This window comes from Clupea harengus, chromosome 19 (assembly GCF_900700415.2).
Source record: "Clupea harengus chromosome 19, Ch_v2.0.2, whole genome shotgun sequence".
In the NCBI taxonomy this organism is placed as follows: domain Eukaryota; kingdom Metazoa; phylum Chordata; class Actinopteri; order Clupeiformes; family Clupeidae; genus Clupea; species Clupea harengus.
Window position 1 is genome coordinate 17,471,854 of NC_045170.1, and position 22,904 is coordinate 17,494,757.

Below are 22,904 nucleotides of genomic sequence, written 5' to 3' on the forward strand. Positions count from 1 at the left end.
ATTTACTGATCACTCCAGAGGTTCAAATAAGCACTGTTTCTGTTCAGAGAAGACACATAGACAAGAGTACTAGTGCTCAGTTTATGGAAGCCATAGCTATGTTAGTGCAGGAATGCAGAGACAGTTGATATACTCCTGGGTAACTTTAACTTGAAAATATCAATTGCCATGGATATTGATGCACCAGTAAAAGTCGAGAAAACTTTGAGCGAACAGAAAGCACCGTGGAGAAACACCATAATGGTAAAAGCCCTGAAAATAGAATGCAGCAAAGCTGAATATAAGTGGAGAAAAACGAAACTTTAAATCCACTTTGACCTCTATAAACAAAGCCTCTATTAGACCGATCATCAACACCACACAGTCAAACAATGAAACTATGCTTGTTGCCATGACCACCTAGAAAAAATTTAATTATTTTGTCACTATTTAATACAACGGACCAAAAAACTGTCGAGGAAACAGTTTGGCATCTTAAATCATCGACAGCATGTCTCGGCACACTGCTGCCTGACTTTTAAAACAATTTAAGCATTTTTTAAACTATTAACCCTGTAGCAACTGCACTGCAGCAAATAGTTACTAGCTCACTGCTATCAGGCATTTTCCCCAAGTCACTAAGAACAGCTGCCATTAAGCCACTCCTAAAAAAGAGAACTCTGAATGCCTCTGTGTTAAACAATTATAGACCCGTCGCAAACCTTCCTTTTAAAGCTAAGATCTTTTGGGAAAGATGTGTTTAATCACCTCTTTGACAAATTTGAATCAGGCTTCCAGCCTCACCACAGTATGGAAACATCTCTTATAAAAGTGTTAAATTATATAAATGTCATATAATGTATGCTCAACATCATAATTGTTATATATAGTATCACAGTTGAATACTGATTCAGGTAAACAGTCGTTTTCTACAGGAAAAGAAAGTGAAACTTAAACTGCAGCAGCAGGATAATTGGGCTTTTGCTCTGTGGTTCTGTATCTGGTGTTCTGAAATAAATAAACACACAATTATGACTACTTCCACTATGTTTTATATTATATTTTATGTAGTTTTAAGATTTGTTTCAGCTAATTTAGCTTTCTTTTATATTTTACGTACTTTTAATTTAAAAGAAATACATTTTTTTATCTTTTATTGTCTTTCACTGTTAAGACCCTCTCCAGTGAAAATCAAGTTTTTAACCTTGTGAGCATGTCCATATGGTGTTTTTTCACATGATACACAACATAACATGGGCGAAATAAGCAGTCAACGCCATGGCTGAGTATTTCCACCTTGGAACTGCAGTGTACCAAAGAAATTAGACAGCCTGGGTTTGAAATGTCACAAACCTAAGGAGCCAATCCCGTCGACTTGCCTGTCAGGAGGGACGGATAATGTCAGTATACATATAGTACGATATTACTTATGATCAGTGGTGTATAAAGTACCCAAAAGCCATACTTGAGTAAAAGTAAAGATACCTTCCTGGAAAATTACTCAAGTAAAAGTAAAAATAACCTTTTAGAATACTACTTGAGTAAAAGTCTTAAAGTATCTGATCTTTACTGTACTTATCAAAAGTAATTTTCTGATATTAAATGTACTCAAGTATTGAAAGTAAAAGTACAAGTAAATGCTGTTCATAAAAAAGCAAATGGTCAGAATTTTGAAAATTATGAAGTTTATTCCGACTAGAATGAGCATACAAACTGGGCCTTATTTGAACTCAATAGCAATACTAAAGCAGCACCGAAAGTAACAACCCAGTCATTACTTGAAACTGAAAAATGTTTTGTTCATCTTCAAACAAAACGTCCCAAAAAGCCATTATGAATTTTTTAAATTTTAATCTTTGTAACATTTTGTGAGTGGGCTCCTGAGTATCCCAATGTATGCATATGGCACAACCTGAGAGCAATAACCTGGCGATCTGATACAAAGCCATAGCATTACATCAGGATCATCAGTTTTACAAGCAAGTTATCTGTACAGTAACTGTGAAATACTTTCAGCAACATGCACACACATCCCTTGAACAATAACGTTACTATTTTGCTCCACACTGCTACGTTACTGTAGTGTAGATTGACACTATCCAAGCTAACTAGCTAGATACTTCGCCAGAGATGGAATAAAGAATAAGAATAAAGAATCTTTGTAGGTTATTAGCTGGCTTGAAATATTATATACAGATCTTACCCAGCGGTGAAAGAACATGACTAGTCTACAAGGTTGTGCTGGTGGCATTTAATGAAGAGGTCGTGGGGTTTCTAATTTTTTGATTGAGACCTGTGTGCTTTTGCTTCGATTATTGTTGTGCCCCCTTCGTTGTTGATCTTAATATTTTGGATATATCCTTCCACTGCATATTGCAGTCCATTTTGCCTTGATCTGGAGCAGTGGCGCTTTTAGCCTGAAATTTCTGGTGGGGCAATTTTGTATGACTTCATGTCACCGTCAAAAAACTAGAGGTAGCTGTTTATAAGCAGTAGACCAGTAAGATATGTTATGGGCTGCATTTTGAGTGCCAGCAAGGAGCAGAAATCCTATTTCAAATACATTTCACATGCTTCAGCGCAACACAAAGATGTTGCCTATAATACAGCATTAAAGTAAAATGATTGCAACAAAATAAAAATATTAGACAGACACATAGCTCAAATAACTTGACTAATTTATTAAGCTTGTGGCACACGTGTGGCATACAATATGAAGCGAAAGGCACAACTTAAACAAATAACGGCAGCAAAACATGCTGCTAAATGAACAAAACTTTGTAAAAAGACGATGTCCTTGCAGATTGCATTGATACATCCATCAGCTCAGAAAAAAAAAAGTTTGACTCACCAATGCAGATCACTTAAATAGGAAGTTGGCGCGGTGGTTCTTTGCTTAAGCAAACCTCTCGATGACTTTGCTGTTAAAATCCACCAGTCCATGAACAAACGGGTTTTCAATGGAAAGTATGGAGAGTCACGTTCAGTCTCTGCTGTCCCATCGTGTTTCTTGTGAATGTCTTAATCCTTTTGTGTGGCCCCAAACGTTTAATTTCGAATTTATCTTCCAACGACAATGTACTAAATTGCACCCTCAACAACTAGTCTACATTATTCATTGTAGGCTGAATTGAAACAATTCCCAAATACTCGAAAACTAGCGATAGCTAACTAGCAGTAACGTTACTGGCATTGATCTGTCTGATTTTGATCTGACTGTATGTTTTTTTTCTCTTAGTCACGGGGTAGAGGTCTCGCGGTTTTCGCATTATTCCAGTCTAGTTGCCAGGCAGATTTCGTGGGGCACATCTGAACGTGCCCCACCGCTCAATGTTAACTTTGGCCTGTGTGGTTCATGCTCATTGGTGTTTCCATGGTAACGGTCAATAACGCATTAACGTTTATCTAACATCAGCAACAGATTATTAGCTGTTTGATAAAGTAGTTATCAAGCCGAAGGCAGATCGATAGAGGTTGAGCTCATTTGCATATTCATAGATCTGCGAATACTAAATGAGGTAAAAGTGTACAACTACATCCAAGCCATTTAAGGCCATGAAGGGATTACTTTCACCATAAAAACGTATGTATATGTAATTTTGAGGAACAGTGATGAGTTTTGAGGGGTTTAATCAACAGCAGGAGAGAGACTTCTAGTATTGTGTCTTTATTTTACAACCTTTGGTTGTTCTTTTTGCTTTGATTTATTTAAAGCACACTGAATTGCCTCTGTGTATGAAATGTGCTAGATAAATACACTTTTCTTCTCGAGATACACCTATCTGGGTTCAATTTTGTGTCAGACCCTGTGAAGAGCGGCCCACAGTAGGTATTGACATTATATCCTGTGGGCCTGCCCACACATCTCTCCCTCTTTACCTCTGGGAGTTCTGTTTTTTTCATTTTCCATTTGCAAAGGGATCTCGCATCCACACGACACACACTGTCGGGAAAAAGAGGGGACTTACAGTCGTAAATTGAAGAGGACCTAAAGGGGAACACGGGCTGTGTTCGGAGTGGGGGGAGTCGCCCCCTAGTAATAGAGCCTCCCCTGGGTATGGTTGAATCACATCGCACTATACGCCTTTTACGAAGAGGAGCATCAGCGAAGAGGGTTCCATTATATGTTCCTCTCTCTGAGTGCTATTGCTCTGATATTGATGTTGATCTTTGCAGTCACTTATTCTTGCTGTTATTGCCCAGATAGTCAGGACCTCATTTATAATGAACCAAGTATCATGTTACCATTTATTTTATTGGGTGATTTTACATGTTTTATTGAAGATGGGGAAACTCATTTCATATGTTATCCAAGTGTAATCATCATAGTTTTATTTCTGACTAGTCACAGCTTGTGGAATGTGGGACTGTCGAAACACATTTCGTGGAACTTTCGTGTTTTTCCAAACTTTCCAAAGTGGATTTGATTTATTCTGTTTATTTGTTTGCCCTTTCCTGTGCTTAAGGGTTAAGGTTAGTGTTTATTTACTTTGTTTGAGCAACTCAGTTAAGTTACTTGATTCAATGTTCTGATCTTGGTATTAAAGTCATCATGACTTCAAAAGGGGGACTTGAAAGAGTTGTAAATGAGACATTCATATGTATCTTATATTCATGTCTCTTATAGCTAGAATTAGAGTGAATTACATAAACTGGTCTAACATGATTCCCAAAATGTCTTCTGATCCTGTGTCTAACATCTGTTTAGTGCCTTAGTGTCTGTCTGCAAGGTAGACGAGTGATTGAGGAGTTCTTTTACCTCTTTGCAAAGATATGTTTGTCACGTTTTTATGTCTTTGCCCAGATACGTCTGTCTCTGGTACAGAAAATCGAGATATCTAAGGCGCCAAAGATAATTTCTTGAGGATACTTGAACTTAAACTTTTCTTCGTGGAATAAGAGAAGTCCTTCCTCCCTCTATCTGAGTGCGCACAGTTGAAAGAATAAAGGCCTGATGTTTCCTGATTGAACACCTTTTTTCTGACTTTGGTTCCAAGTCTGTGGTAGCTAAATTACCATCACCACCTTTAAACACTTTCCCACTAAAGCACATAAAAATGCATCCTCTAGCAAAATGTAATTGATTAGAAGAAACTGACCCTTATTCATCTCAACTATATGTAAGCAGCGCAACGATATAAGATGCAATGTTTTCAAAATTCGTTTATGTACCACGGAAGAAATATGGCCAATATTGTTTCCACTGGCATGAGGGTGTGTAGATGACAGAATCTTCATTTGTGGATGAACTACCCCTTCAACACATCAATCACACTCCCTACTTTGTCCTGGACTTGACTCCAGTCTCAGGGACATGTTCCTGGTGACCAGCAGGAGCTGAATCGCACAGAGAGCGAGAGAGAGAGAGAGAGAGAGAGAGAGAGAAAGAGAAAGAGAGAGAGAGAGGGGGGGGAGAGATGGAGTGTTCTGATGGGCAGACCAGATACATAGCCATAAATCTCATGGCACAGAAAGGGATCCAGGCTTCCACCGGGAGATAAGGAGCATGCATCCTAACACATCAAGCGCAGAAAACGGAACCAACAACACTCATAAAACTATTGATCCAGCTGAAATGGCTAGATGAGTAATTCTTGAGTTTGACTACTATTAGAAGCTAAGATTAACAAGGGGGATTCTGCGTGTCATGTATTTTTCTAATCAGGTTTACATTTTTCTAAATATTAGGTTAGCTAATAAAAAAAAACTTAACGAAATACTGATTAAATTGTGACCATGGTCCTTTTCCACTAGCTATCTCTTGGAATCCATTTCAGGCATCCGGAAGCAATTTGTCCAGTGTAGCTTGGCCATAATGTAAAACAAAAAAAAAGCACACACACACAGGATACATTGGCAGGGGCCATTTCCAGCGTTCGTGCTGATACATCTCTATTTGGATTATTTTCCACTGCAGCCATTCCTTTCCGTTCTTCTCGCGGAAAAATGGGATGACAGATCTGAGCAAAGACAGGGGTCCCACTGTGCCAGAGGGATTAGACGTGAGGTGAGAAACGTGACAGTATCAGCCTGCGAGGCGAAAGTAATGGCTGATCAGATCCAACTGGGATTTTTTTTGTATTCAGATGGCTACCGAATAGCACAACAAGCAATCTAATTATAAACAGAGATGCTCAAGCAGAGCCGGCACGCACAAGATATCCCTTATTCGTGTGCTTCACTTTGTTCATTTAGTTTTTAGACTAGAGGACGAATTTAAATAATTGTGAATAAGGTGTGCCATTGTTAAATGCATGGTGAGCAGAATCTTACAGCGCCGTGCACAAAGACAGATAGCTCCAAGTAAAAAATACACATACAGTAGATAAGAGCGCTAACCATATTGGGACCATTTCAGAATTTGAATTCCAGGCCATAGATTTATTTCAACAGTTAGGCCTATTTAGACAGGAACGAAGATCTGCTTTGGGAAACAGCAGGACAAACTGAGATATGTACATTCCATTGTGACAGATTTGTACTTCCATGTCAGACTGTGAATCAAAAGATTTGTATCTCCTCCTTCAGAAGCATATGGTACTGGGACTAAAATATGTCCATTGTCCTCCAAACCTTTGGAAACTATTTTTAAATAATATCAGTGTAGTTCACTGTCATATCTTAGCTTAAATGCATTACACTTGAATATACCAAATCAAACTTATGTCAGCTGTGATGGTCCGGGACTGGATTAAAGTTAAATAAGGTTTTCTACAGAAACTTAGGTCACCACACCTAAAATACATGTACTGAATGATTAGCAATTAAGGCACAATTAAGAATGCCACATCACTTTAGAATGCCAGGAGGCATTCTTTGACCCTTTTAATGCAGTTTTAGTGTTCCTCTGGTTTCTGCAGCTTTCCCTGGAATTTGGAAACATGTAATTCTGTGATAGTTGTTTGTGGGGAAGGGTTTTTGACACGACATACAGCCAAAAGTGATAATAAAATCCAATTTTACAATGGGACAATTCGACATTGTACCTTGAGCTGGTGAGCCAATTTGTAGGCTAATGTAGATAGCCTAAATACCAAACACAAAATAATAAAAAACATGAATTATTATACAAACCAGTAATTCTTTTTTATTTTATACAATAACCTGACTGTAAAAGTAGACTACTTTCCATAGAGTATGGGAGTCGACCAGAAGTTTGTAGTTTTTAGTGTTAGCATTTTAATATGGAAATATTATATTTATCACAACATTTGTTTACAGTAAAGTTATTAATTGCAATGTCACTTCAAGTTAGCTAATCCAACTTGGTTACTGTTATCTCTGAATAAGTTAGCAAAGAGGTAAAAAGCAGATATAAACCTTTATTTTGCTGTCGGGCTGTTTCCCCATAAATGTTGCAGACAGCTTCCGAGAGAGAACCAATGGATCATTTTTAACAAGCTGTCATAGCGCAGCTAAAAAACAAAAGTTATCCCACTGCTACATGTCGAGAGCCATAGCGCACTGTTTGACACCAATTGAAAGTTACGTAAAACTACTAAGCATTGGGAAAACAACCCAACAAAATGACGCAATAGCTTTATCTCAGCCAGTATTGTACAGTGCACAATTTTTTTTATTTTTATTCCATTCCAATTATTTTTGCCACTGTCAGTTCAGTGTGGTATTACCGGTTTGGGCCAAATCAACGTACCGTGTTTTAAACACATCATCTGGGCTTTCTGTTGAGTGGTGGAAACCGAATCTGGGCCAAATCAGTAAGCCGGCAAAAATACTGCCCAGCTTAACCTGTTTTTAATGCGTACACAGCAAATATTGCATATAGCTAATATGGTTGTTCAATTCTGACAATGTGCAAAGCTTTGGCACAATGTAGCCAGGTCGGGTTTGTGCAGGATCTGTCTTGTTTCAATTAACTATCAGCTATGATAGGGTTTGTCTCAGCACATAACACAAAGCAGAACATTTATGATATGATGAGTAGATAGCTCTTGGTCTTATCTTATCAATAGTCAAGTATAGATGAAATTTTAAGGTTAGTTTCCAACTTTCTACAGTAGCCCAAGATAGACAACTCAGTCAACAAAGTGGGTATTTTCAATTGTGTTCTTCAAAAGAATTTTTATTGTGTTTAGGCCTACACATAGCGGCTATCTTTTGTGGATTTAGTGATACCTGGTCATTACTAAACTGACCCGATTAAAAAAATATTAGTCCATTTTTTGCCACATTAGTGTACTAGCCTATTCTATGACTAACTCGATGTTTGAAACATCCTTGAGAAATCCATCCATAACTCACAATTGCTGCACATTTATTTTACTTACATGTGCAAATTATACCTGTGTGCACAAAACTTTTTTCACACATTCACAAACTTGTGAGAAGTTCACACATTCAGATACGTGCATACTTTTTTTTCTACATGCACACAGACGTTGATATACAACTGCAGGTTGTGGAATTATTTGTGAATATCACTTCACAAGCTCACAACTGGCCCCAACTAAGCTACTGTAGGAGGACACTGTGTTCAGTGACAGTGTCCAACCACTGTAACTAATCTTTGGGCAGTCCTTCAGTGGGTTTGGAGAAATACATCAAGAGAATAAAAAAGACTGACTATTAAGATGCCTAAAGTATGCAAAAGTAAAGCTCTTCCAAAATCTACAGGAACTCCACAAGGTTGAATTACTGACGAGTCTGCCAGCATCATTAAGTCAACCTAAAACCAAGCAAATCTAGACTGTCACAATGCCGATTCAGTTGTGTATGTTATCACAACATTGTAATTATGTTATTCAGTGTTATCACAAGCGTTATATGTCTCATGATATAACAGTTACATCTGGCCTCGTGCCTAGAGCCAAATCGCAGTCATGGGGATATCCTTTAGCCCACTCTCACTTGTGTCATATTGCTTAATCTCACAAGAACAAGAAGTGTTACTCCAAACAAATTGTAAGATCAGTGTGCCCTGGGAAACCGGAGGACATTTTCTATTGTATACTGCACCTAAATTAAGGGTAAGTAATTGTAACTTCTAAAAGGGTTTTATTTCTAGAAAAGAGGGCAACTCACAGGATTTCGGTCCACCACTTTGGGATTGTTGACCACGCAGATGAGATAGATGATGGTGATGGTGGAGTTGAGCACGTAGGAAAAAAAGAGGTTCTTGTGAAGTGTAATCCTCTGACAGCTCAGACTCCTGAAAAAGACAGAAGAAAAACAGATAGAGAGAGAAAGAGAGAGAGAGAGAGAGAAAGATGTCACGATAGTGCTGCCTGCCATGTGTCAGATGTCTCAAAGTACGTGCTTAATGAGCAATGGGATAACTGCAAGGTATCCTTTTCACTGCAGGGAAGAAACCGCATGGGAACAAAATGTCTTTTTTTAACTAATTAAAGAAAACATCTGCAAGACAATATGACAATATCATAGGTCAGCGTGTGAACTGTGTTACTCTTTCAGATATTTATCGATCGCACTGCGTGGTGCAAGAAAAGCTCATCCTTATTGAAAATAAATCCTCAAAGACAGATGACCTCACCACAGCGGATAATCAAAATGTTTTGTGTCACATTAGGGTAATTGATAGATTTCCGTCTGACATTGAAAACCTGTTTATTTATAGCATCACGTTTCATCCAGAGACTTGCATCGACTCGAGAGGCTTTGGTGAAGTAAACAGAACGATAAATAACAAAATGGACAGAGTGAGTCTGGCTCGTATCAGCGTAATGACATTATCAGATGCAAACGTCTTGGAGTATTGAGGAAAGAGATGAGGCGTTAAACAATATCCCTAAACCTGATTCATAAAGATGAAGGAGCGATTCTTAAGCGAGGAGAGTTTTCTCTCAAAGGAATGACACAACTCTCCAAACGTTACATATATTCTTAATAAGTTAGAGGGTCGAGTGGAGACAAAGAATGAATTGGAGATTGTGTTGAAAGAAATAAATCTTTCACATGGAGACTGCATTTCACAGAGGCACATACAGTGTTTCTATCGTCAAAACTCAAGTGTGTGTTTAATACGTAATACATACATAAATGCCATATATATATATATGCATATGTAGCTACACATGATTGAATGGTCATATCTTGGAACCAGCCCTGTGTGTGAACAAATGTAAATCATAACCTCAACTAAGTTCTCTAACTAATGTTTTTGTTGTCAGGAAATACACTCCCCTCCTTAATCTTTAAGAATAAAACACCTAAATGAAATTCCTAAACAAAAACGATATATATATATATACCCAGTGAGCTAAGACCTCGGTTTGCCAAATAATGTGTTCTTTTGACCACACCCTAATAAAAACACTCTGAAGCAGACACCTCTTTGGGGAGAGATTAGTCAATTCTGAAACAGAGGCAGTGTTTTTCCAGGGCAGGCAGAAATGTTTTTAAACAGAATCTTCTGGCCATGTTTAAGTGGTGCCATAAATAAGACAGAGACTTGCAGCTGTATACGGTCATACCTCTGTAAACTTCACATCTGGAGGCAATTAGATCTCAAATTTAAACCCGGGCCGATTAAGGAGACTGGGCCTTCAATATCAGGCCATTGTCCATAAAAGTATGCACCTCTGAGACCAAAATGGTTGCCCAGCAATGTGTTCTGAAATTATAAGCAGGACTTGTTTTCTGCGCAACTCAGCATTTTGGGCTTTAAAACCAGTGGAAAATTGTGTCTGACAAATGGAGTGAGTATATTGCTACAGATCTTTTGGATTAGGCAGCTAGTGGGCTGTGCAAAGGTACACCTGTACCTTGCCTCTGAGGTTGTATATTTATGAGCTGCTATAAAATGGCCGCTGATTACAAAATCCGTGCTGAGATTCAGAAGACTTAGGGTCTGGCCCACGAACACGCCTGTTACTCAATCCACCAACTTTTAGTACAAGGGGAACGTTACCAAGGTGAAATATCAGAACACAGTGCAAGAGAAGTGTGGACTTAATACAGTGTTTTGTTTTGAACATTTTAAAGACATGACCAACAAAAAGAGTAATTTGTGTTGCCACACATGCATACAAGAATACATTTGATAAAAACAGGGATCAAGTTTTTGCCTCACAGAATATTTTCATAATTAGTGTACCTGCACCCCCTCCCCCCGGCTCATTCTGAAGTGCAGACTTCAGGAACTAGAGCAAGACTTTTGATGAGTCTGAATGCATTTGCAAGCCCCTCATTAGCTTTGATGTGACTGACCTTCAGAAAAATCCATCTGCAGCTGATATTTACAGCCCAATTCCTCCACTTCCTATTCCTCTTTTCCGCAATTAGAAACTCCATCAGATAAATATGTTTATGGTGATCAAAGGGCGGGAAGTACTAGTTATTTAGCCGAACAGGTTTTTCAACATCCCGTTTCCCCTAGTCATTAGACAGAACCATGAAATACCTTAAGCCTTCAGAAATATGCCTGAGGAAGGATGCTGATGGCTTTTTGAAGGCAGAACTAAGCTGGCGTGAAATAGAGGAGACAGAAACCTTTCACCCACGCCACTTTCACCGGACCAGCAGTGACCAATTTAATTGTCACGAACAGCTCCAGAGAGCCAGAGAAACTGGTTGAAATATACAGAACATGCTGTTTGAAACGGTCAAGAGAACAGGAGAAGCCAGCTTAAAAAACATACACACATAATGAATACACAAAACATACTATCTCCTTCACTTCCAAAAAACAATCAGTGTCTATGCATTGCAATGAAATAAAAGCCCTCAATGCCATTAGAAAGCTTATCGACCATTTCCAGGGACGCTGTATACGTTCTACATGCACGCTAAGTCATTCAGGAGAAGACGAGAAATGGAAATCATTGAGGCTGCGCAGAAATAATCACCAGTCGAAGCCATAACTTGACAAAAGAAAATGCACTCTGCCTCGCCATGGAGATTTCATTTCCACAGGTGTGTGTGTGTGTGTCGCCACTGGCGCCTCAAAGAAAACGTCTATCCATCTTTTCAATTCAATTTCAATTCAGTTTGGGTGATGAATGACAGGAGTTAATGCATTGTGGTAAATCACGCTGCCTCAACGCTGGCAGGCTGAAGCCGAGAGCTTTTGCACTTTCAATAAAATCGTTCACCATTCACCCCCCCCCCCCCACACACACACACACCCTTCATCAGCCATTGCCTCTGATAGAGCACAAATCAACCATCGGTCGCGTAAGGGCAAGAGAGAGATCAAGAGATGTCATCATGATGATAACATCAAGTCACCAGCCGGAGCGATGCAAGTTGCATGAGACAAGCCGGGCCTCCATCACTTTTTAATGACTTCTGATTTGAACAAACTCAAATACAAAAGAAGGCGAGGTAAAACCCACGCGTGTGTTGCCTGCAGGCCGACACTTCCCTTTGCATAATTCAAGCGCAGCTGTGGGCAAAGCGTTCAGTGTTCCTGGGAAATTACACATAAATATTTACCTGAAGTAGAAAAATATGGCCAGGGAGATCAGGAGGGACACCAGGGAAAGAGAATGGCCCACCATTGCCATGTAATAGAGGATGAAGGCCATCTGAAAAACCGAAGAAATAGAGCATGGATTATCATCATTTAAAAAAAAAAGAAAACCAATTACAAAATTACACAGATACCTTTTTAAAAAGACACACATTGTTAAAGATGTATTTGCACATGAAGACAAGAGGATCTGCACACCGTGGCAGGTTGTTTTTTTTAAGCAGGTGCAACTATTACAAACATTCTACTCAAAAGAAGAAGAGAATCGTGCAATAGTGCTGTAGATTGATAATGGAAGTATTTGCAAAAGTATCACAACAAGCTCCTCTTTCATTTTAGCCTTATACATTCAGGAATCTTGCTTTAGCTCATTTTCACATGGATCTGTGTTAAAATGCATCTCTGCAGGTAAAAAGCTGTAAGTGAGGACAAGCCCAGTGGAATTTGCATGAGAGGCACTTAAGAGGCTAAAAGGTTTTTCGGCTCAAACAAACGGAATTAGTGGCAGGTGTGTGGCATCAGTGCATCAGGGTCGAGCAACAAAGTTAGCCGCAAATTACCCTTGTGAGCCACTTACATGGTAACCAAAACGATATGTAACCATGTCACAGGGTTGTCCAGGTGATTTTAGTCTGATTAGACATGCATGCAGATGTTTTCCGATTAGCTGTGTGTGTTGCAGCAATTGAGTTCAGTATTTCAACATGAATATAAAACCGTGCTGATGGAAAGATAGTATTGTAGTAATTGATAGTTTAGAAGCAAACTGGCTGCCTTAACAGCTGTGCATACCCAGCTGTTTGCCACATGTTATTACAGATTATTAATGAATGTTATTACTGCAAATTATGTATCTACTTTATTGGGAATAGTAGTCACATCTGTGTTGGAAGGGGATTTGCATTTCAAAAACATGAGCTCACAATTCATTTATTTGCTTAATTAAACTATTGCATCCCTGCTTCTCCAGGTAAAGGTGATGATGAATTTAGTTTTGGCAGATCAAAATCAGGTGAGACAGATCTTAGCTTGTACACTGTTGGCAGGATATTAATGAAGTAAGGAAAGATCATCCATAGTGCTAGTGTGGGATTTAAAAATTGGGATCTCTTAGTGGTGATGGAACAGTGCCCTACTGCCATTGACAAACTGGGAGAAAGCATACTACAGTAGTCATCAGGGCCCCAAACTGGGAGAAAGCATACTACAGTAGTCATCAGGGCCCCAAACTGGGAGAAAGCATACTACAGTAGTCATCAGGGCTCCAAACTGGGAGAAAGCATACTACAGTAGTCATCAGGGCCTCAAACTGTTTCAGGGAATTAAAACAAAAAACAGAAATGGACCATAGTTCCTTAAAACAAAAACACTATCGCTATTAGTTGTTCTGTAAATTATTGTGCCAGTATTACAGTGTAACTACAAGTTGTGGTAAGGAACATGCAAGTGTAATAAGCATGTTACAATAATCTACAAATGTGGTATTACACTTTGCTACTAAAAAAAGGTACACTGTTCTTAATAGTGTAACGAGACTGTAAAAAGGGAACTGTAATTTAAATTGCTACATATTCCATTAGCCACAGGTATCTTCAAAAGCAACATCAACATAAAATCTCAACTATGTTTAGTTGTGTCAAATTCTGGTTTTCTAGCCGTAGTAGTTTTTACTGCAATGTTACCATCACACTACTTCCACGTCCCCACCATCACCCGGGGCCAGCTTTTCCAAAAGCCTAAGTAGTCCGTGGAATCCCTCTCACGAATCATCTTACATGTTCAGAGCGCTTTAAAATTCCAACGTTATGTCCCCGTCCTTTTTTCCCCTTTTTCTTTCCGTTTTCCTCAAGGGGTTGGGAAACGAAGTTCCCCTCATAGGAAAAAACATAATAATGAATAACAGATTAAAATATTTAAAAAATGTAATTACAAAAGAAAACGGTGGGAGCAGAGTAAGGCCTGTATTTATTTACTTATTTCCTCATAATCTTCCTTGACCCCTTCCTCATTTTTGTATTCCTTCTTCAAGAATACCCCCAAAAATGCTCTTGCTCGGGCAGCATGCCACTCACTGTAGGCCACTTGCAGGTGGCATAGAGCAGGCTTATGTTGGACGTCTTGAGAAGGCCTAATATGTTGACAGGTCATGCAACAAACAAATTGATCATTAGCATTATTTGTGTGTGTGTCATAGGCCTCCTTAGAGTTTATACTAGGGCTATAAAGCGATTAAAAACATGTATCTAATTAATTGCAAGCTTTGTGACTAATGAATCTAAATGAATTGCATATATCACTTTGCCCTGAGAAGAATGTTTGTATCCGTCAGATTCCCCACACATTAATGGCAAACAACAGATACAATTAACTTTATTTAATTAAATTAACAACTCTTTTCTTGTCTAAAATTAGTGCTCTGACTAACTTAGGAAATGTCATACTACATCAACAACTAAAGCACTGATCAAATCTTGCTAGCTTGCGAAACATATAATATATAATTTCATATAATTTAGGTAAATAACAGTTTGTTCGTACAGTTATGGTTAGAACATTTTTACAAATTTCCAAATGGTTTTGTATGAGCGTTTCTTCCTCATTCCTCTCGATCTCAAAAACAAGGTGATGTATACAAATAATTCCAAGATGAGGCTGTATACCTGCTATCCAACTACCATTACGGCCCAAAACATAGATGCTAGCTCAATACAAACTATTGCCACAACGCAGACAGGCCACTATATCAATCCAATTTGGCCACCACTGAGTGGTGCACAGTGACGGATGGTGTCAAGGGGTGTTATAGAGTGCACTTAATCCGCTTAATTTATCTATAATTAATTAATTGATATGAACGTGTTATTTTGACAACCCTAGTTTATGCTTACGTTACGCTGGATATGCAGATGTTAAATTTGATTGGACTTTAAGTCAATTAGCATGAAGGTCCGATGAAGTTCGAAAGGCAGCAGTGACGTTACCTGATATCATCAAATTAGTAGCTATTTCAGCACTGTTAACGTGCATTAGGTGCTACTTAAGAGAAAGGCAGACTCATTCATGTAATAAAATTGCGAACACCCGATCCAATGCATTATCATGTATCCAATTGAGGATATCCTGAATATGCATCGTTTATCCATAAAATCATTTCATTTCATTTTCAACATCTCATCATGAATGTAAGTCATAGGTAGGGCTCAATCAATATTTAATTGATTCCTGTGTCTGCATCTCTTAAAGATAAAAATCTTCTGTCAGTCACACACAGACTGTCAGACTAATCCTCTGCCACACCGATGTGGTGCGATCTCAGCTGTATCTCTTGTGTCAGCTCTCCGACTCGTGTCCTCGCCTTCCCCTTCTCCTCAAGACACAAACCCCCGGGGCCGTGCATCTTTCCCCATTACCATGTCTTTTTATAGCGGCTCTGAGGAACACCAAGTTATTTGCCTCGGTCGCCGGCGTTTCTTTGGGCTTTATTTTAGAGGTTGTTCTTTGTTCTATGACAAAAAAAGGAGGGGAGAGAGAAATATTGTTGTGCCTTACCCTCAGTTTGCTTTGTGTGTAGGCTGTGCACAGCGTGTAGTTGGACCAGGTTCTGTTCGTGTCAGGGTGACGGAACCAATTCCCTGTCTCGTCGCAATATTTAGTGACCTTTTCTGCATAATCAAGGAAAAATAAAGGAGGATTTTACATTGAATTATTGTTTTTCTTTTTGAGCAGTTTTACATTTTTGTCTTTGAATTGGAGTTAGGTATGAGCCTTAATTAAAACTCAAAATAGCAGTGTTATACCTCCTAGTATTACAGGCATAGATTTATCAGGGTCAGAATGACCTGCATTAATGTTAAATGTTTCCTATATTTATAATAGTAATAACCCAAGTAAGAGACAACAGCACTCCTAATACTCCTAACCATGTGATTAATTCGAAACAAACAAACTAGATTGGATAAAATATGAAACCAACACAGGAACCTGTGGGGTCAAAGTCCGGAAAGTAGTCGGGGCAGTTCTGAGTGTAGAAGGTTCCTGCTGGAGTGTCATCCCAGCACATCCACCCATCCCAGGTCCGGTTGCAGTACAGTCCTAAACCACCACCAAAGTATGCAACCGTCAAGCACCATACATGCCTACAAGTGCTACTGGGAAATGAAGCTGGAGACACTGAAGTTGTTGCTGTGTGTACTGCGAGCATGGGTCTGATACCTGATTTATTGTACGGGAGGTCCCTGTTCATCTTCTCAAAGCATTTGTATTGGGCGTCCATGATTTTCTTCCTTTCTTCCTCCACAGTTGTGCCGGGCTCCGGTGAACCAAGGGTGGATATCCTCTGTTGCAATTTACAGCCCAATGAAAGCAGGTCAACCACATGAAGACTGACCACATTCAGTCAATTCTGAAACCGAATAATCTAAGACATCCATGAGAACTGGCAAAATGTACCTGCTGTTCTGTGAGCTGGTCTTTTGGATAGGCGAGACAATGAGTCCAGGTTTTGTTGACGGAGGGACTCTGGAGCCAATAACCATATTCATCACAGTATTTTGTAACTTTTTCTGCACAGAAAGGACAACATAATAATCTAAGTATATGATATTATATTATGAAATCCACATAATAGGGAAAATAGCTTATGAATAGATGCATCATTGTAAAAAGAAGTAAAAACTAAATGTCTTGTTATGGTTCTTGTTGTCAGTCATTCTTCTAGCTGGCTGCCTTATCTAATATGGTCTAACGGAATCATATGACAGACAGACAAAACTGTAATTGTGTTTCTTTATTTCAAAGCGAAAAACATGACGTTTGAGCTAATTTTACAAAACCAAAAAAAACTAAAAAAATGTCCTCGTGCACTTAGATTGTGGACGGAGTGTGGGGAGAAAGTAAAAGATAGACGGAGAGAGAGAGCGACAGAGAGAGAGAGAGAGAGAGAGAGAGAGAGAGGGAGGAGGGAGGGAGGGATCAATAGAGAGGGTTGAGTTAAGGATGTTCCCCTTTTCATACTTCTCCCTCATGCAGCTGTTCACCCTCTGCCTTCAGCTAATAAATTGTTTCGAGTTGCCAAATAAAGTCGAGCTGAGCTTTGCCAGAAGCTCAGAGAGCACAGAGAGAAAGGCCAAAAATCGCCTCTTTTTCACTTAGAGGCTCCTTTCATCATGTGCATAGCATCCATGGTGTCCTTTGGTAACCAAACACGTATTTTAATGGATAAGGTGCGAGACGGAATCGCTGAAGAAACAAACATGTGGAAGTAATCACACTAGTGAAGAAGCCTGGATCACAGACTTCTCCACGCATTTTTCCTGTGTAACGTAGCCTTCTAGTGCTTCTGTTGGGGTGACTGCTCAGTTGATCTGCTTTATTTGGTCAGGCAGGTTGCCCTGGTGTGACGAGAGGGGCTTACCTGAGCTGTCGAAACCGGGGTAGTCGGGGCAGTTGAGCGTGGCGTAGGTGCCTGCGGGGGTCTCATCCCAGCACAGCCAGCCATCCCAGGTTCGATAACAGTAAGGTCCTGAGTCCATTAAAACACAGAGTATCATGACAGAGATAGAGAGAGAGAGAGAGAGAGAGAGAGAGAGAGTCAAGCTCACATTGTTTTACTATTAGACAAACAAAACAAAACTGCTCCACAGCAAAGACAGCAACAATTTACTTGTGGAGGAGACAACGTCTGGAAAAGGTCACTTGACCTTTGGTTCAAAAGGAACCAGTTACAATGGCTCATGCTGCTCCTTCCTGTGATTTGTATAAAAGAATTTTCCACTGTGCAGTGCTTCATCACCGAATGGCTACGAGTAACGGGGAAATTTTTTGGCAGGCGCCTCTGCACAGCTGTCAGCTGAGAGGGGGCATGGGTATGTGCGGCAGGCACCTAACACTGTGTAAGATCAAAGCAGCAGGACCAGCATTGCACTCGCATCGCTTTTCCCCCTGTCAAAAAGTAATGAAAAACTCAACACTCCTCACACACACACACACACACACACACACACAACACAAACATCTAGGTGCTGTTTTCTCAGGGACTGTGAATCATACCACTTCTGTTGCGTGGCGTCTCCCGGCCCAGCATCTCCAGGCACCGTTGCAGCCCGTCCGGCATGGTTTGCCGCTCGCTCTCCATGGCAGGCAGTGCGGGCTGGAGAGACAACTCCGGCAGCGGCGTGGCTTCCGGCTTGGTCTCGGTGGCTCCCGTGACCGGCGCGCCCTGCAGAGACAGTCATTTTGATGCAACCTCAATTGATCAGTGAGGGGGGGCTACATGCGGGAGAGGATATGTTAAATGTCTAGCAGCCCAGATGTGAGCCATGTTTGCGTGGGGGGCGTGCAGGCTGGCAAATGCGTCCTGTGAGTTTAACGGACACAAAAGGACATCCCTCTGCACACGCCCCAGTTTTTCCGGATGTCCATGAGCGATTCCTCAGATCGATGGTGTGTGAACGCCACGCTCCACCGCCTTCACGCAGGGGCTTCAGAACTCTGTGTCTCTCTCTGTGAATTTGATTTGTTTTGTGTTTTTTTCACACTTCAAGTGGTCCTAAGTCATCGCTCAAGGACGCGGTGAGAGGAGAGCCTCCTCACTCTCTCACCCGATTCACCCTAGCATTCTATAGAGTTTTTCCAAAAGCTTAACAAGAAGGCTTGGCCGCTGAATAGCAGTGAGATAGATTGTAAGAAGGAAAGTGAGAGAGAGAGAGAGAGAGAGAGAGAGAGAGAGAGAGAGAGAGAGAAAGAGAGAGTGGGAGAAAGATAGTGTTCCTTTAAAGGACTAAAGAAATCAAGATTGAAATAAGTGCTGCTAGTATGGCTCATCTCTCTAATGACTCGGTGGGGAATTAAAGTATCTCTCCTTTTCCTCCCTTTCTCTCTCTCTCTCGCTCTTCTTCTTTCTTTTTCAGGAGCTTTATCTTTACACATTAATGCCCCCTTCATTAATATTAATGCAGTCACATATCGTGAACCCAGCACCCGCCTCTTTTTTTCTCTTCAGAGTCTTACTATACCCCTCTCGCTCTCATTATTCTCATATATATCATTCTCCTCCTCCTCTTGTGCACTTCTTCACATCACACTCTTCAGCAGCATATGGCACAGAGTCCTTACCTGGCAACGCATGGCAACAATAGGCATTTATGACACGGGCGGACGCAATCGTCAGAGCGGAGGTTATTTGGAATGATGACGTCCCTTGTAGCAGTTTAGCAGCCGTACATATGATGTCACTCCAAACATTGAAGTAAATGACGTCATACATACGACCACCAGGCCACCACCCATATCGGCTTGGTTTTGGCTTTGTTTGTTTGTTTGTTTATTTGTTTGTTTTTTCTCTTCGATTGGAGCTCTGACAAATGCATGAAAATCACTCACTTTATTGAAAAAATTCCAACAACATTTTACAATGAAACAATTACAATGTCACAATTCACAATGAAAAATCTGTCAAATCAGCACATTCTACCTATGGAACAAAGGCCTGTTACCCTCTACAACTCTGTCCAGCACTTAATAATATTGTAATCTTATTAAAATTGTAATATTGTAAAATGGAATGCAGTAGTGTTGGCAATCAGATGTTCACAAGGTCAGGCATGGTATAGGATTTCATTCTTTAGTTCATTCTTCCATGCAAAGGTATAGCGTTGTGCCCCAGCAGTTCTTCCAAATTCACACTTGTACCAAGGCAGGGTTTTTTTGCAGGCATGTTTAGGATGTTCATGTGGAAATATAATTGGATGTCATTTTCTATTATCTACAAAAAGTAGATTCCATTCCATAGCCTCCTATTCAGCGCTGTCCACATGCAATCAAGGGAAATTAATGTGCATTCACTTAAAACATCTATCTCAGTTAAGGTGCGAAACACTTATTGTGTCTTGAGATAGTAACACTCTCACGCACAACATACACTAACACAAACGAATACTACACAGGAATATAGATCTGGTATTGTACACACACACACAAACACACACACACACACACACACACACACACACACACACACACATTAAGCTCACTCAAGCACTGATAGTATGGGACTTTAACTTCATGCTTGAGAGATTTTCAGCTTTTTTTAGTCATTCAGGCTTTTAATTACCAAGCTCAGTAAATTAATGGTTAACGGATTACTGGACCTCATCAAATTAATCTTTCCCAAACTTTTTACAATTTCTTAAACAGCCACAAGACCTTGACTTAAGAAGATACGGTGAATATTTATCTCCATTTTAACAAAAGGGCATGCAAATAGGCTTCCAAGACATGAAAGAAAGAAAGTCACTGTGAGAATGAGAATAACAAAATGTAAAATAACAGATATAGCAGAAGGAATACCTCAATGAAAGCTAAATATAAATGTCCAGACTCACCAAAATTAAGGATAGCAAAAACAAGTTGATCGTTCTGTCCATCCTTGATTCCAAACTCTTCTGAAAAACAACAGAGAATGGGGGTCAATTCATTTGACAAAAAAATGTCTTGTCAAGAAAAGTGAAGTATAGATGTTTTATCTCTTAGTCCAGATGACACTCACGACTATGAAACAGGGGACATATACTAACTCCGACACCAACACTCAGTACAACCTCTGGTAAGTGTACTGACCATTGAGCGAACCAATCAAAGTGTTAGCTTCTTTCCTCGTAACAGTGAGGGGAGAGTCAAGAAGAAAAGTGTTACCAAGCTCAAGCTCGTCTTCCTAGGTCGGCTGTTACAACACTTTCCTTACCATTCCCCCTTCTGTCTCTTCGCCCTGAGTCCACTTTTGTGATCCAATGACTCCTCTGAGGTTTTCTGTTCCCTGTTCTTCTCCTGACTGTTTTCTCGTCCACACCTTTGGCACGTGTATGTGTTTATCTGCCAACAGTTAGGCGCTCTGACAGACAGACTCGCTAATCACTAAACACCCATGCCTCCCTGTCGCACCGACGAAGATGGGCTTTTGTTGACTGACAGTGGCTCAGGCAGCTTAGTCATTCTTCGCTTTTTCACAGGCTGCACCCATTGCATGTGTATGAGTGTGGAAAGAGTTTTAAAGGCGGGGTGGGAGGGGGATGGACATTCTTTTGCAAATTGCTGCCTATCTCAACTTATTTGTCACTTTATGGACACCTTGTAAAGGCAATTAGGTGTTTACGGTGGTTAGTGTGTCCTTACTACCGAGGCTGATGTGGACCATAAAAAGTTAAGAGGCACTTTTGATGTGAAGTACTCGACAAATGACAAACACACAGCTTCTGATTAGCACATGATAACCTGGGACCACGCTTTGGATCGGGGGAGGAGAAGAGGGCAGCGTCTTTTTATATGATGGAAGCAGGGTTGGCCAGGGGAGGCCACATTCCTTTCCCTTAAAGTTATTGACTTTTCTGAATGTACGAGTGATTCGATTTATCCCACATCTGAACAGGTGCCAGTAAGCATTCTGACACAAAGGACACTCCGGAAAAAACAGCCTGTGTTTTGAGGAAAACAATGACGGCTGACGGAGGTTGAGGGTGGGGTAGGGTGAGGTGCAGTGCCACCTCTATCTATCTATTATCTATTATAAGTGCATTGGCTGGTTGTGTGTGTGTGTGTGTGTGTGGGGGGGGGGGGGTTTGGGGTTGAGTCATCTAGTCATCTCCCTCGACTATGTTTGGTTCTTTGGCAGATGGCAGCGCCAGTCGTGCCCGGTGGCAGCGGACTGTGGCACAGCAGGGATGAGGAACTGGACCCTGCTTGCCCTCCAGTGAAATGATGTTCTTGGTACCGGGACAGTTTGAGAGAGAGAGAGAAGAAGGGTACCAGGGAGTGACTCAGACACCCACATGGCTCTCTGTGGGACTCTTTTTCTCTTTTTTCCTCTCTCTCTTCTTTCTATTTCTCTCCCTGTGTCTGTCCCTTTTCCTTTCTTTCTCTTGCTCCTATTCTCTCTCTCTCCCTCTCACATTCCTGACACTGAGACAGGAGGTTGTGTGGGGAAACAGCAGGGATCATTGGAGGTCCAGTTCCAGTTCATTGCATTCATATGTCTCTTCTCAATATTAGCAGGAACATAGAGTAGCCCAAAATAACCCTCGGCTATTTTTACACATTTGTCGCTTTTATCCGAGCATTACTATTTTTCACTTTTACTTACTTAATTAACTTAAAACGAAAATGAACAGTGCCCAAACTCCAGGTCATCCCATAAAACACCAAAGGAAAATATGGGGTGGACATGCTGGAGAACGTCCGCATTCATAAATCTATTGACCTAGATTTTCGGGCAGTCGGACAACGTGGATTAATCTACCGTTGAGACCTACTGAGGCTGAAAAGTGGGAAAAATAAATAAAACGGAAAAAAACACCCAAGAACACCCAACTGTCAGGACACATTGTCGGAATTCACACCCACATTTTGATCCTTTGTCGGCACTCCAGGGAAAGGGGACTCATTAGGGACAATCTACCTCCTCTGTCTCTCTGAAACACAGTTT

General features: G+C 40.4%; 1 protein-coding gene across 2 annotated transcripts in view; it reads right to left on the reverse strand.

Annotated features, from left to right (window-relative positions):
* calcr (calcitonin receptor) overlaps nt 1–22,904 on the reverse strand; it is a 60,660-nt gene that overhangs the window by 18,978 nt on the left and 18,778 nt on the right. For both annotated transcript variants that reach the window (XM_031586733.2, XM_012829506.3), the window contains exons 2-10: nt 20,812–20,871; nt 18,479–18,647; nt 17,844–17,951; nt 16,880–16,992; nt 16,643–16,766; nt 16,412–16,522; nt 15,980–16,092; nt 12,394–12,485; nt 9,022–9,148 (exon numbers count right to left, since the gene is read on the reverse strand). In XM_031586733.2, the coding sequence (XP_031442593.1) occupies nt 9,022–9,148; nt 12,394–12,485; nt 15,980–16,092; nt 16,412–16,522; nt 16,643–16,766; nt 16,880–16,992; nt 17,844–17,951; nt 18,479–18,647; nt 20,812–20,871 (1,017 nt within the window). The remainder of the gene's footprint in view (nt 1–9,021; nt 9,149–12,393; nt 12,486–15,979; nt 16,093–16,411; nt 16,523–16,642; nt 16,767–16,879; nt 16,993–17,843; nt 17,952–18,478; nt 18,648–20,811; nt 20,872–22,904) is intronic.